At 34.0% G+C, this 16,987-nt stretch overlaps 2 protein-coding genes across 2 annotated transcripts in view; both read right to left on the bottom strand.

The window, feature by feature from the left end:
- Positions 1-16,987, bottom strand: part of LOC127835412 (neurogenic locus notch homolog protein 1-like) — a 210,044-nt gene that overhangs the window by 173,717 nt on the left and 19,340 nt on the right. The window lies entirely within an intron of this gene.
- LOC127835413 (uncharacterized) lies at positions 12,460-14,058 on the bottom strand. Its single transcript, XM_052361839.1, has 3 exons — positions 13,928-14,058; positions 13,470-13,553; positions 12,460-13,180 (listed from the first exon to the last, which is right to left on the bottom strand). Exons 1-3 carry the CDS (start codon positions 13,980-13,982, stop codon positions 12,903-12,905), a joined length of 417 nt encoding a protein of 138 aa, XP_052217799.1. The 5' UTR covers positions 13,983-14,058; the 3' UTR covers positions 12,460-12,902.

Raw genomic sequence — 16,987 nt, 5'->3', positions numbered from 1 at the left:
CTTAATACTGGACTAAAATAACCACTTTTTGAAAATTAAACATAAGTGAATTTGTTTCTGATGCTCTGCAATATAATATGAAAATGATAAGTCTGTACTTATTCATGATTCCGTTGTGAGCATTGGTTTAAATTCACTTGTCATATTTTTTCATGACGGTTATGTCTACTCTACTTAAACGGATCGTTGGTTTAGTTGTAAAACATATGAGTCGCTTTGTTCTTTTTAATGATTGACATTCAAAAGAAGATTGTGTTCATATCGCAGATGAGAAAATGTTTGTACCCTACCTTCATGTTTTACATGCAACCCTATTTCTTGTTTAATTGCTAGTGGTAACATTTATATACACAGCGTTTATGTAAATATTTCTTTGTCAACAGATCGCCAAAAATTTTAGCGTTGAATTGCTCGAGTGTGAACGCAATCGTTTGCTAAACAGTTGAAAGTTTGCTACTTAAGGACTTATACGGTATTTAATTTCCATGCATATTCATTTTTCCATGAAACACCGTTTTTGCAATGAGTGTATTTTTTTCGAATATACAAAAATTTGAATAGTTTATAAAACAAAATTAAAGCATCATTTGAATAATATGCGTATGTAAGAAAACATATCAACAAAAATAACATACATTAAGATACAATCTGTTAACAATATGAGTTCATAACCGCAATAGAACTTTTGTGAGCATTGTGTGACAATAGTATCGACCTTTTGTGTGTATGTCAAATATCACTTTCACAAATTTGATGCTTAAATGTAACAATATCCAATGTGCAGCAAAATGTGCATATGATTAAATGCATATCAAATAAAATCTAAATATACCCGAAGCGTGTTTGTTTCTCTTGACGGATACTGTATACCACTTCAATCAAAATAAAACTTAACATGATATGTATAGTGTATTAGGCAAGTGTCTTTTCGTGCTTAAATGTATGAGAAGATTGAAAAATGAATTCATGGTGGGAAACTTTTAATCACTAGCGTAATCTTGTATTAATTCTACACTTGTAAATATATTGATTTGCTGATACAATAAAAACAATATGGTAAATCGTTACAAGGAAAACGTTGTATTTTAATTGAATCTTTCATTGTGTAGTAATATTTAAATAATTAGTGATCTCTCACGCTTACGCCACTCGAAATAGTCCTAAAAAATCCAGATAAACGCAGAATAACAAGACACAATATCGCTTTATGCATATATTCAAATACAATCAGCATCTAAATTTTACACATTCAAGCAGACGAAAAAATATTTTGGTTAAATTGACATAATTGTTTTACAAAAGCACCAAAAACAAAAATGGCTGCACTTTTAAGCTTACAAAAAGTGAGCCTCTACGTTATACATGTTGCAGCATTTATACCAGCCAATAGTTTAAGTTTAAGTCTACTTACCTCCCTAAACTCGTATTTTCTCAAACGATTTACTAATTGCCATAAAAAGCCAAAACTCTAAGGATCTTGCTCTTTTCACCAAAGGTTTTATTTGGATAAAAAATCACCATGTAAATACTATTTTCGTCATAGTTTTGTTTGATTGCATGATGAGTTGAAATATTAAAATATATATTTGCTCATCGTCATCATCCCGTGTGAATTTATAACAGTTGGTGTAAGCAGACAACTCTTTTTGGATTGACGGTCGTTAATCAACTAACACATGAACGAGCTATGTATGATCAACACTAAACCTAAACTCTCGTCAATCTTCTAACACGTCTTCTGAAGGCGATGGTCATATTTGAGAATACTCGTGAGCTGCGCACATGTTTCGTCGTCTATGGCAATACAATGGGTACTTGACCATTTTGTATCTGTTGACATAGACGACACAGCGTGTTTAACTATGGTCCATTTCATATAGAGCCTTCATTTTTGCTATAGGCGACTCGACGTGGAAAACATAAGACCTTGTTGGGCCGTAGAGCGTTTTTGAATAGCGAACTACTGTCATCATATAGCAGTCGTAAAGAGTTTTGGTGATGCTTGTTAAGACTTCAAATGAGGATACATTGAAAGTTATAAATGGTCGTCATATTAAAAGCACGTGTGTCAAGTGTCACGCTATATTGCTGTCTGTTATGTTTTATCAGGGACGACACATTCAGCTTAAATTCAATTTTGCGTTTAATGAGGTATTTCCAAATGCTTTTCGAGATATTTGCATTAGACTTATGAATGCTTTTATATTGTTTCAGGCTTTACCCTCGGGATTTTATCGTGATTCCTCTCATACCTGTTCATATGGAGAGAAAGGTACGTTAATGCATAACGTTCTCACTAGATCTTCTCACGAACAATTGTTATTGTTTGATATCTTATTTAGACTGACTATGATAATCATATATAGAATGAAATAATGGACAGGTTCTTACCCCAGATTGAAAACAAATAATGAACACGGAATAATTCCCACAATCTAGATCAAATTTAAAAGTGTGTATCGTGAACGTCTGATCGACATAACGCGTTAAATATCTCCGTTTTATTAAATCTTAGATGAATAAGCATGTCCTATTATTTGGAATTACAGCTAAATTGCCGAATCACGAATGCGTCAAGATCATTATGCTGTATGACAGAATCAACACAGAAAACAGGTACCTACCAATAGAGGTTTATTAAAGTAAAATAATATGTTATGGTCATGCTTGATTGAGATATTGCATTGGTCTTTGTTCTTTCCTGTTGTGGAATGCCTTGGTAAGCACTTTAACAATTAATATATATTGTTATGACGTTTGCGATATGTAAACAAATATCAGAATATCTACGTTCAATCGTTAATGGGCATACAGTATCACTGAATAAAATGCTCGTACATATTACTCAAGCAATACATCATTTGAATAAATAAAGTATCATTTCAAAAGTAACGTTTGAAGTTCCTTGCTGATTCTGAATTCTGATTTATACAAAAACATACACTATGAGTTGACAGGTAAATCTGAATTGATTTAATAACATATACATACTTATGTACTTGTATTTACAGAAAATATTTTAGTCTTGATTATTTATGAATTTAGGACTGATTGCTATAAACCTATGAGTATGTTTGATATCATGTTAACGATTAAAGAATAATAGAACACGTAAAAAAATATTGTTAATGTACACAATAACAAAAAAAAACACCAAGCCCCATGGCCTTTTTTCATTTTTTAAATACTTTAAATACTGCTTTAATTTTATTATCTTAACGTTTGATAATCGCACCAATTTAGTGGAACTGACATATGCGGATTATGTACCTATTTACTCTGTAATAATTGCCTCTTAATTTGAATGTGACAAAGTGTTTTTTGATTTTGCTTAACGAAGAATAAAGTATCCGCCTGTATTTATATAAGTGACTTTATTCCTAGCCTGATTGCTATTTGCTATTTAGTGTATTCACTTCATTCTAATATTTCTATTAAGTTACATTTCAGTTTTATTGTCATGAAATATATATTTTACTTAAAATTAATGAAGGGGTGAATCACCCAACAATGGTATATACAATTATTAATTCCTTTAAAGTTTTATTTTCATCATTTATTCAAAAAAGCACAACTTACCCGGTAAGTATTGATTAGTTGTGAAAACAATTCAAATACTGTGTATATACGATACATGTTTGTATTGTTGGAAACATAGTCTAATTATCAATGTACCTATGAATGTTCATGATCCTAGCCATAAGCGTTCTTGAGTTATCATCCAGAAACTATTTTACTATTTCGGGTCACCGCGACCTTGACCTTTGACCTAGTGACCTGAAAATCAATAGGGGTCATCTGCGAGTCATGATCAATGTACCTATCAAGTTTCATGATCCTAGGAATAAGCATTCTTCAGTTATCATCCCGAAACCAGTTTAATATTTCGGGTCACCGTGAACTTGACCTTTGACCTAGTGACCTCAAAATTGATAGGGGGCATCTGCAAGTCGTGATCAATGTACCTATGAAGTTTCATGATCCTAGGCATAAGCGTTCTTGAGTTATCATCCGGAAACCATTTTACTATTTCGGGTCACCATGACCTTGACCTTTGGCCTAGTGACCTGAAAATCAATAGGCGTCATCTGCAAGTCATGATCAATGTAGCTATGAAGTTTCATGATCCTAGGCATAAGCGTTCTGAAGTTATCATCCGGAAACCATTTTACTATTTCGGGTCACCGTGACCTTGAACTTTGACCTAGTGACCTGAAAATCAATAGGGGTCATCTGCCAGCCATTTTCAATCTACCTACAAAGTTTCATGATCCTAGGCATAAGCGTTCTTGAGTTATCATCCGGAAACCATTTTACTATTTCGGATCACCGTGACCTTGACCTTTGACCAAGTGACATGAAAATCAATAGGGGTCATCCGCGAGTCATGATCAATCTACCTATGAAGTTTCATGATCCTAGGCCTAAGCGTTCTTGAGTTATCATCCGGAAACCATTTTACTATTTCGGATCACTGTGACCTTGACCTTTGACCTAGTGACCTGAAAATCAAAAGGGGTCATCTGCGAGTTATGATTAATCTACATATCAAGTTTCATGATCCTAGGAATAAGCATTCTGGAGTGTTATCATCCGGAAACCATTTTACTATTTCGGGTCACCGTGACCTTGACCTTTGACCTAGTGACCTCAAAATCTATAGGGGTCATCTGCGGGTCATGATCAATGTACCTATGATGTTTCATGATCCTAGGCCCAAGCGTTCTTGAGTTATCATCCGGAAACCACCTGGTGGACGGACCGACCGACAATCCGACCAACAGACCGACATGTGCAAAGCAATATACCCCCTCTTCATCGAAGGGGGGCATAAATATAAAAGGAAAACAATTTTTTTTTATTTTTATTTTATTTTTTTGGGGGGGGGTGCAGGGATTCTTAGTTGGGGCTTGGGGTATTGTTTTTTTTGGGTGGAGTCCATTGTGGTATTCAGGTAAGTGTCGTATTGTCAAATTATGAATAAAATCTTATCATACATTACGAAGTTATGGAAATTTAACTAAAATTTATTCTTGTGACATTGAGAGTCAAGGCATTCAAAGGTTAAGGTACAATTTAACTTCTTTTTTTTTAAATAAGAAAACTTTATTTACCTCGTCAATAGGTATGTGTAGGTCGAGGCCATCCTACTCCATACCTTACAAAAATTATGTGTTAGTAGCAATTAAATACAGCCTGTGTTAGTATACAACTAAATGATTTGCACGTTTATAAACAGCGGATGCAAGTTTATATTTAGCAATATACAATGTATGCATGTATACATAGATACATAGTAGATGAAAAACTTTGTGAAAGCACAGAAAATACAAGTAGCAACTATACTTGCTATATAACACAGGGATCTTCATACTTAATATGGAGATTTGTACTACACATATCATTGTGTTCTTTTGTAAAAGGTAAAGAAAGTGTAGAAAAGGTACAATTTAACTTGCCAGGTACAGTACCCTCATGGTATTAAGAAAATATTTTGAAGTTTGAAAGCAATAGCTTTGATACTTTAGAAGTCAAGTAGATCTAAACACAAAATTTAAGAACATATTCAGTTACATAGACAAAAAAGGGCCATGATTCTTACACAATGCTTGATACAGTTGTCTGCTCTTTTTTATAGATTGGGGTCATGTTGGTAAAACAGTTTGCAGAATATATAAGCAATATGTCAAGGGATATTGAAAATAGTTGAGGTGGTACGCAAACTTTAACATAGATTTATCAATAATATGCATATTCTAAATAGAAAAGGGCCATAATTTTACAAAATACTTGATACAGTTGTCTGTTATTGTTTATAGATTGGGGTCATGTTGTTAAAGAATTTTGCACAATATGAAAGCAATAGGTCAAGGGACATTGAAAATATTTGAGGTGGTACGCAAACTTTAACATTGATTTAACCATAATATGCATATTCTAAGTGAAAAAAGGGCCATAATTTTTACAAAATGGTTGATACATTTGTCTGCTCTTGTTTAAAGGTTTGGGTCATGTTGGTAAAGAAGTATGCAAAATATTAAAGCAATATGTCAATGGACATAGGAAATATTTTGGATGGTACGCAAACTTTAAAATTAAGAGTATGCATATTCTAAGTGTACAAAGGGCCATAATTCTACAAAATGCTTGATACAGTTGTCTGCTCTTGTTTAAAGGTTGGGATCATGTTGGTAAAGAAGTATGCAAAATATTTACCCCCTAAGCAATATGTCAAGGCACATAGGAAATATTTGGGTTGGTACGCAAACTTTAACATTTGTACGCTCACGCCGACGCCGGGGTGAGTATGATAGCTCCACTATATATATTTCATATATAATAGGCTTTATAATAATAAGCTAAAAATGGGGATCACCAGTGAAAACGAAACGTTCCCGCTTTACAATCACGGTTACCCCCCTTTTCCAGAAACGCCATACTGAATTTGAGATTTTTATATGTGAGCATTAAGATGAGCTAAATGTTCAAAAAATATTATAAATAGATAAAAAAGAGGAAAAGCCTATAATAAACCCATAAACATATAAACATACATACATCTCATATATCATGTGTGAGATGGAACCTACTCAGTGCAGTAAGATTTGCTAACCTTGTTTGAAATTGCACGTGAAATGCGTTCTTCTATAAATAAGACTTGAAAATGTTACAGGGAAATAAGAACATTAATAATTAAGTAACAAGGCACAAATGATCATTCAATCAAACACGTTTAAAGGAAAATTAATTTATCAATGTATCAATGACTAGTGATACTAGTGATATTAAACATTAAACTTATTATGACAAACAAAACAAATACACGATTGTCATGGTAGTTCTTTGAAGAACTTCGACAGGTTGGAATAAGTGTCTCCAAAAGACGCTTGGCATTGGTGACCCTGGGCTGACCGTCAAAGTTATTCATTATAAAAATGTTCTTGAGACCATTGCATTCAAAGAATCATTTTAAGATGCATAAGGTTGAGTCCAGAGCCAGCTATAATATTTATGTTGTTGCAGCATTGAACACATGACTGTAAACAAGAATACTCAGTGACTGCAAGTTCCTAGCTTTTTTACGGGTTGAATTTGAGTCCATAATCTGTCTGGTTTCATTTTCCACCTGCACAGGTAATCAGCATACAGTGTATCACTGAAATGTTGAAGTTGATATTTGACTAGTACATGTACTTATATTCAGACATGTTCATAAGATCATCAATAAGTTTCAGTCGAACAAAATTATGCACAATTGCAAATTGTGTATGAATAATTTTAACCATTTGTATTTATTAAAATAAAAATAGTTGGTCTTTTCTTATTAATTTGGCTTCAATAAGCCTTCTCAAAGTTGTTTCTATAAATTGACAGCATTTTCTTCAAGTTATTTAACAAAATAATTATATACAGATGTCAAATACACAAGCACTTGTATAGGAGTAAGAACTGGTATTAGTGTTTCATGAGAAGTGTGAAATGATCCATTATGATATGCGTCATCGTTTTTATTTATTCAAACATTCACGACATAGCATGTCATTACTAGTATTTTATATGATAAACCCCTTTAAACTGGATTAATAAGTGAGTGTAAACAACACATATCCCGTAGGGATAATACATGTATTTGGTATTAACATTTGGATGAAGAATGTATGTATACATTCTTCATCCAAATGTTAATACCAAATACATGTATTATCCCTACTGGATATGAAACTGACTATTAACGTTACATTTTATTTATTACTTAAAACATTGGTTCTACATTAACAATCAAATAAATCAGTGAAATATCTACTTCGTTTCCAGCTTATAAGCCTGTCTGCTATAAAGGAGATAGTTGAAACTTGATGAATGAACGTCCTTCCCGCATGTATTTCCATTTTCTTTAAGTTTAAATGATTATTGGAACATACATTGTTGACAAAAAGTAATTAACCGTTCCTGGACCACCTATGTTGTTAATCATTGCTGAAAAGATAATTAATATGCAGCATTTTAATTTGAATAACCATAATACATAATTAAGGTGATCACACAAAAAGTATATCATTTTCAGAATAGTATTTTTGTATTTGGGACATAATATACTTTTTTGTTGTTTGTTTGAGGAAAACAGAAACACTCGGTCATAAAATTCAAATATGCTGTCCTTGATTTCCATGCATTTACAACACAACTTTTTCCTTACATGGCACATTTTCGGTATCGGGTCCGTTCGCCCTAGTTACACGTTCGCCCTGGGTCCGTTCCCCCTGGGTTCGTTCGCCCTATATTATCATTTCCATATCGGTGTATTAACACAATGTACACAATATAAAGTGCATCATTTATGATTTTATATATAAGCTGTATATATTAAATTTATAAATTATTTGTAAATTAATATGTGCATTATAATCATTAAGATTATGAGATTTTGAGTGTAACTTCTTGCGTTGTTTATGGTTCTTTCATTCAGCAATATATAACCACCGTCTGTCGGATTATCTATATTCTTGTAATCTTGTCGATCCCTGCATAGGCAAATAAATTTGAAATTCATATTAACATCATTAAATCTCAATAAAAACATCATCAATATTCAATTTACTAAACTGATCAATTTCCAATAATTCTCGTGTGTATTGCGCTGTGTGAAGTAGCAACTGGCCTTAATTGATCGCTGCCGATTAATTAAGATACTAAAGAGATAAAGGTCTGTGTTAATTGATTGATTGAGTGTCGTTTAAACTTAATTTAGTTAACATTGAGAACAATTACTAAATCATATAGAAATTAGTTATGTAGAATATGATTATTAAGTTGAAACTAGTATTCTTAAGAGTATACTAAATATTGATGCATGCATAAATCATGTTTATAAAACAGAACTGTTATTATTTTTTTTAGAAATTATCTTTAATATGATAATTAACGTATGATTAAGTAAATAAACATAAATTATGTAAATGAAACAGAGCAGTATATTTTAAATTGTGTAGAAATTGGCCTCAAAGAAAATGTTCAATTATAATAAATACATTAAGGTATAAGATTCTTATTATTTAATTATATAAATATTAAAATGGTAAGCAGCGCAACTTAAAGGCCAATTTCGTTAATTATGTAAACGGTCTCCAAACGGAGAGATAAAATGTCACCTTATATTATAACCTTAGTCGATTTCGTCCGCCTTTTCAATTAAAAAGACCATTAGTTTTATTGTATAAGAAAACCAAAAAGACCGATATATATGATAAATGACGTCTTCGGTGATAGGTTTCTCTTCCGCAATGAGGCCTATCAGGCCCAACGGAATGATGGTTTGCATTTCATATGCAAACAGTGTGAGGAAAGAAACTGGCCAGAAATCACCGACACTGATGCGGATGAAGATGAAAGAGCACTCACCAACACTGACAAACAATCGATGGGCAACTCAATTTACGAGAACGCTTCATTAATGATTATGAATTTCATAAAATGTGCTTAACTATATTATACTCGATTGCCATGTAAGATAATACACATATTTCCAGAATGCTAACAAGAGTTCCACATTCTGGCGGTAAAGCGTGCGAAGTAAACAAAATGCGTTGTCACGCGACAGTCATACAGAAAGGCAGTGACTTCCGTCTATGCTCCAATGCGCACGTGCACCCAGCTGACCCGAAGCTTCCTCTTCGAGCGAAGTCTTCCACCATTGTAAGTTATTGTAAATGAAACGTAATGTTTAACATATTTAAATTATTCATTAAAACATGGGACGACAATTTCAGCTTTTATGGAATTTTTTGTTTAAATGATGTCTCCAGTTAAGTTAAGGCGGAAAGTGTAGTCCCTGATTAGCCCGTGCAAACTGCACAGGCTAATCTTGGACGACGCTTTACGCACATGCATAATTCCCAGTAAAGCATTATCGTATTTATGTTTTGTTATAGGTCAAACAGCGTATCAAGGAACAGCCTCATGCCCGGGCAAAAAGGTGTAACATAAAGTTTTCAATAATTAATATAATAAACAATTAGAGAAAATTACTGGCCTTTGACGGCTTTGTTACAAACACGCTTACACGTTAAAGAGCGCCGTCTTGATTTTTCACACATGTTGGCAAGTTTGTAGCTTAAGTTGTCATTTATATATTAAAATGTTTAAAAGATAACAAATTTCGTTATATTTATTGCTTCCCTGCTTTGATAATAAAATTTAGGGCGAACGGACCCAGGGCGAACAGGATTTAGGGCGAACAGAAATTAGGGCGAACGGACCCGGATTCCACATTTTCTTTTTCAAAATGAAAGCAAATATGAGCCTGATTATGTGGTAAAAATCACTGACAGGGTGCACTTTTCCTACAAAATCTACTTTACTCCAATTATGAATAATGAAACTGATATACTTGAAAAAAAAGCAAAATCTATGTACCTTCCTGTTCCGAGCTTTGTGTTGATAGCAAAACAAGGCATTTCTTTCTTGAAAAGTTGAAGACTCTTCTTTCCGTGATGGGTTTTGCCGTACGATAACCCGTTCACATGGCTACAGTCATCACACAAGCATAAATCCACTTTATCACCTTTTACTTCTCACCAACGATATAAAATGTTGTAAGTGACACGGGTTCTAAACGTTATTCTTCACAGTGGTAAAATTTTCAAGCGTTTCCAGGAATCGTTTTTTTTTCATAAATATCAACACTGCCATGCATTAGTTGACGTTTATCATTAACTCCAGTCACATTAATATGAAAAATAATAACACTTTTATTAATCGTTCTCTTTCAATATAGCAAATGGCCTTTTCTTTAAACGACCAATCTGTCAGGTACAATGTCGGCCATATTTGTTGTCTTTGTTTTGAGCGGATCCTACATTGAGTATTTCATAGCGTATTTATAGAATATTCGTAGCTTTCAGCACATTCCCGGATAACGTTCGGATTGACGGATATGTACAAAAGAAGGAGATATTGCACGAAGAGTGCTAATACCTTTAAAAAATGTATCAGAAAAAATTCTTCGTACTGTCTCCGTAGACACTCTTATATTTTCGGCCTAGACCGTCAAGTGAGAAACTTATTCTCGCATGAATATGCAAACAATAATAAAAACTATGCCGTACCCAATGCTTAGGAATTTTGCTTCAATAATATTTTTTTACACGTTTTATGACACTGTCATGTTATATAGTGATGTTCTGTATTCACAATGCGGGTTATTGAGAACTTCTTTGCAGGGACCTATTTGTTTGTATAGGTCCCTCTTCTTTGATTGCGCATGAATGACCGCCAAGTGGTAAATCGGACTTTTCCGAATTCATTCATTCGTGGTTGTTTTGGCAGCCAGCCAAGTCAGCTTATCTCAAAAAACGGTATGAGTACTATGGCCTAGGGGCTTCGCCCCAGGCCAAAAACCGAACGTAGGGTAAAACTTAGTTGCTATGCTAGAATAATCTCTGAACAGAAATCTTTTGATTGCGCGGACCTTATTGAGCACATTTGAAGAAATTCATTAAGTTGATTTCATTTGCTTTCTCTTACAAACTTTCGGTAGACAAAATATTTATACATTTATCCTTAAGAAGTACCTTATAAAAGGCACAGTTCTTTCCCTTGTTTGCGAAATTGCGACGAGAAAACAAGGTCAACTGTAAACAAAATGCAGTCTCTGGATTCTTTTAAAATTAAGTGTGGCCATTCTTTGTTGTGCTAGATATGCTCCTTGTTAAAACAGACGAGATGATTCTTACTGAAAAAAATCTGATACGAAAGGTTAATCAGATAGATCTATATTTCAAACTGGAATTGCTGGAGCAAACTGGAAAACATGGATGGATAATACTGGGAAGACAGGTATGTGTATTGCAGCTTACACATCTGAATTTACAAAAAGTGAAACATAATCAAGGAGTTTCCTGACAGGAATTCAATTTACTGGAAGGGTATCTTTGATTATGTTTAGTGCGTCACTGAATTACAAATTGAATGTCATAACATGAGAAGAACATCAGCAATGTCCTCTGTAAAGAAGGTAGTATTTTTATAATTTCATTTACTGATTAATAATTTGGAATGTACAGTACAGTATGGTTTTAGAAGTACATTTGTATTAACAAAGGTCTCTGTAACTTGTATTCACTTGTCGCATTTCTAGATTATAAAAATCAACATCATGTTTTTACCATGTTTATATTTATGGGTATTTCTACAACTAGCGTTACTTTTCGCTCTGGTGCGTGTGAAATAATAAATATGACAAATTTAATTGCTCTTTTGGTGCTTTATACTCCCACAACATTTACCTATGCACATCTTGATTGGCCATGAAATATATTGACATTAATGACCTTTAACTTGCCATTCAAAAGACGGACTCAATGTACAGTTTTCCACTCCGCAACGTTATAAAAAATGAACCCAATAAGTACTAATTTAACGATTTATTTCAAAACTTCACAAGGAATGTGTTACTTTTTTATGTTCAAAATGACAGATCATAAAAGGTGACAAATTAATAGCCCCAAACAGGACACAACCTGATTTTATACATCAGAAATTGAAAAAGCCACGTAAAAAATGTGAGATAAAGACTTTTATTTCATTCTGGTTTCATGTTTTGCAATGAGTTTCCCAATATAGTTATAATTCACGTCTGGTAATACTATGCAACAAGTTCCGATGCATTTACTTTTTACAAAACATCTATACACTGATATTTCGCCATCGTTTCGGTATGGAATTGACGTTCTGGTATGGATTTTGCGTCACGGTATTGAATTTTCCTGCTAGCTCCATCAGAAACACTTGATAAATCATATCAAATTGTAATTTAACACAAACTTGCTGATTAAGAACTTAATGTTAAACAATTCAACTGTAAAATGTAACCAAAAGCAACATATATGCCTAAGTTCACTGGATTAAATGTTCATATGATCCTTCACATTTTCCCAAATTTCTTTGTCAACCTGATAGTGGCGCGTGATTTTCATTGGTGGCGGAATCAGTGTTAGCACATTCGCCATTTCATAGACACACACATCATCCACTCTAGGCCAAAAAAATCTATTGTCGCCAATACTGTGCATCACACTTATTTCCAGACCTGCACCATCAGACTCAACGCTTGTGATCAACCCAGGATACGGCACATTGTCGTACTGTACAATACAATATTGATGAAGAAGACTGTCATCAACTGAAAGCAGTAAATTTAACAAATACATGTACTAAATGTGGATTTAGCATAAAGACGTTGTGCAAATCAGTTTGCGTGATTATCGCGCTAAATCACCGTTATTTATATTTGGAACTGTAATTATAATTATAATTATACGATATTGATATAATCATAATGCTTCATTTGCTCATTTAGTGACACAAATTGCGTATTAAGGCCAAATTAACGTATACAAAGTTTTCTTGAGGACAAAAATGCCTCGATATATTTATATTAACATTATTCAAGTTAGGACTATTAGCAATACCTGTGATTTCTGAATGGACATTCACAGTGCTAACACTGTTTTCTGATTCTGACTGTACACTTACGGGCGGGGTAATCTGTTTCTCTATAAACAATTAAATGTATATCAAAAACAGTCATGTGAAGAATAGTGTTAAGCTATAGACCGGTCAGCTATAGTGGATAAGTGTACTTCCAAGAAAGCTATCTTTTATAATCAAATGGTCGGGAATGTTTGAATATTCATCCACGGAAAAGAAATGAGTAAAAATATGTTCATAGATGTATATAATTTAACAATGATTGCCAAACATGTTTATTTTTACTGAATAATGTGAATATTCTTATGTTTAGACATATTTGAATTAGAATGAACTATTGCGTTCTATATCATTGATTAAACTTGTAAACTATTGATAAGAAGAACGATTGACTATCTTGTGTTGAATTATGTTTTTGACCTAAGACGGTAAACATTACTTCTTCTTGAACATGGATTCTGGATGTCGTTGTCTGTTGAAAGGTGTTTAACCATTGGGGAAAAAACAGTTGCTTGACATAGGTGCCTTGCAAAAACAGCTGACGTCCCGATAGCTGATCACGTATTTCGAATTAGAAAATACCTGAAAATAAATAATAATGAGGAAATAGTATAACTAGTTTCATAGAATAACCTAAGTTTGCTTTGGTGTTCTTATGTGTAAGGATATATCACGAAGGCAAAACGCGTATGTATTATTGGCCCAACAAAATGTTTAATTTCATTTATTGTATTATAATTTGTATTCACATTAGGCAATCACCTGTACAGTACATGTTTGTGATATTATTGTTTGAACAGTTACGTAATAAATGCACAGATGCAGTGAAATAGTCTTATGGATTATATTTCTTTCAACGAAGCTATTGAAAACCTGATCTTGCAATTAACAATAATATACCTGATGTATTTTCATTGTTCCTTTAACTGTCTGTAGGTTATGGCTAGTAGACAACGAAAACTCCTTGTCGGATATATAGAACATTTGCACGTTCAGGTTGTCATTCAACAGTGTACATAGCTGCTGCGCTGCCGTAATATCTGTTCCATGACTGACAAGTCGGTCTGCTTCACGCTTTACCACGGCTCCCACGCCGTCTGGAGCACCCTTTCCATGACCAGCTTCTGTGTAGCTCCAATTCACTGAGGCAAACCCAAACTCGAAAGGAATTGATGACATCATAAAGAAATTTTCCTTATTTTTGTACTGCGTTGTGGGGCCATCGCTCAAGAAGAATAGATTCACGATGTCTGGGTATCTCTCTTTAATATCTCTTAGCACAGGTCTTAAGTGTGCCCAGATTTCAGTTGGACTGTGAGCCTATTTGTCTGATACGGAACAAATGGGTAACGTCTGAGATACCGCGTAAACTACTCCAGTATGTAGGGAAAGTTGTCTCTGAGATGCACCAAAATGTACCGACTGTACCTAGGACGCGTACTTACACATAAGGTTTTCCGAAAAGTCAATATGTATGAGGACATCATGTTTTGTCATCTTTTCCTTCAATACACGGATAGCTTTATATTGGTGTTCAATGTTATAAACATGTTGACAACAATATCGAAGCTCTTTATCAAACTCAGCACACAAGATGTTCAAGGAAAACGTGTCTTTTTCTTTGACGGTCATTGATGTGAGCTTAGTTTCGCCGTTTGACAGTTTTATTTCTACGCGCTTTGTTTTCCATTCGTAGAAGTTGACCATCTTACTGCCATCAGATTCAGATTGTCTGAGATCTAGCTTTTTGTCTTTACAGTGAGTACATACACGGTACATGCAGTCTTTACTCGATGTCTCACACACAACTTTTTTCATTATTTCAGGAAGGTTTGCTGTTTGCAAGGCATGCTCTTCTTTAAGTCGTCTTGCTTTCATTTGCAAGTTTTCATGCCTGCGACATAAGCAGGTCACCCTATCCCTTTCAGTAGGTGGTCGTATGTTAAATGGTCTTAGACAGCAAAACATAGCATATGACATGCTCCTTTTTTCTTCAACAAGAAATTTCATGTGTAGGTTTTTCATCGTATCGTTTAATAAACGTATTTGTTTCTTAACTTTTTGGTGTGTTTTCGTAGACGTTTTCCCAGCTTTAACCCTGCTATTGTCATCTTTGTTCATGAAATTGGCAACAGATAGTTTCATGTTGGCTACTAGAGAGTTTTTTGTGTGTTTTCCTTGTGAATGAGAAATTTTGGTCAGCAACCTTAATTCTTCTCTGTGTGATTTCTAAACTCTCCTTGGCGTATTTCTGTAACCTATATTTTTTAAGAAGCTGATTGCACAGTACTCCTTTAGTGATCAGCTGTTTTGTCTTTTCACTTTTGTTTAATTTGTATTTCTTCTTTATGCCATCTAAAAGAACATTATGAAACAGCAGCATCTTATTAGCCTTTTCAGCACTGTTTGGTCCCTTAAATATAAGTTTCACTTTTGTTCTAGGTGAGTTGGGGTCGATGTGTTTTTGGTTCGCCCTATACAAAATTTTGTCTCAGTTTTTCATTGATTCTTTTCTGAATATTTAGTTGCTCTTCCAAATTCGTTTCTTTTTCTCTGTCAGATGTGAGCTGCTTGAAGGTTATGGTGGCACGAGAGGCTGTTTTTTCTTCATTTCTCTCCAATACTTGCGACGTCGCCGTCTCTCCCTTTCCGATACACCACCGATAAGTTTAACCTGTCCATCTTCCTTTTTTTCACCATACCTTTTTCGTTCCAGTTCCAGGTATTCCTGGTACTTTGCTGGGTTTTGTTTCATTTTCTCCCGATAGATCCTCGACCTCTCCGCCCCGGAAAGTGGCATCTTTTAAAACTGCCTCTTAGACTTCTCTATAAAAGAACTTTAACACATCTTTGTGATTAAGAATTGTTTTAGTAAGGTTCTGAACGTCCTCTCTCCAGTCATCCACCTCCTCTGCTGTTGGAATATATGATGATATGGCGTCGAGCAAGTTTTCTAGGCTTTCAATGTTTTTTTCAATTATTTCTTGTTCCCTTGCAGGCTCGGTTGGTGTTCTTGTTGATGCTGCAATACAGGAACAATTACTATACAATGGTGTATATATTACACGTTATATGAAAACCCGATATAAAAGTCTCACCTGAAAATGTTTAAAATTGTGGTTATGAAATTGCAAAAGATAACTATATCTAACAACATGGAGAGTGATCGAATTTGGTATTCAGTCTGAGTAAAGGCCAATAATTTATAATTTTTCTTAAATTTTGTTATAAGCCATGTAAATCGTAACAGCATTTGGTCTGGTATGCATGTTAAAATTTATCCACGGACAGACAGAAAGACATATAAAATAAAAACAATGTATCCATATTACATTATTTGTTCAACAAGAGGTATAGCTATCTTTAATTATATGCCTTAAGATAAGTGGACTCTCCCATCCTTCTTAATTGGATCAATTTATTTCCAAAACTTTACGTGCAAACTTACGGTAAACGTAACTTTACGAGGTTTATAGAACGCTAACAGCTTTAAGTTTTG

This window comes from Dreissena polymorpha, chromosome 6, assembly GCF_020536995.1.
Source record: "Dreissena polymorpha isolate Duluth1 chromosome 6, UMN_Dpol_1.0, whole genome shotgun sequence".
Taxonomy (NCBI): Eukaryota; Metazoa; Mollusca; class Bivalvia; order Myida; family Dreissenidae; genus Dreissena; species Dreissena polymorpha.
The sequence above is the reverse complement of the archived record's forward strand: the minus strand, read 5'-3'. Positions and strand labels throughout refer to the sequence as shown.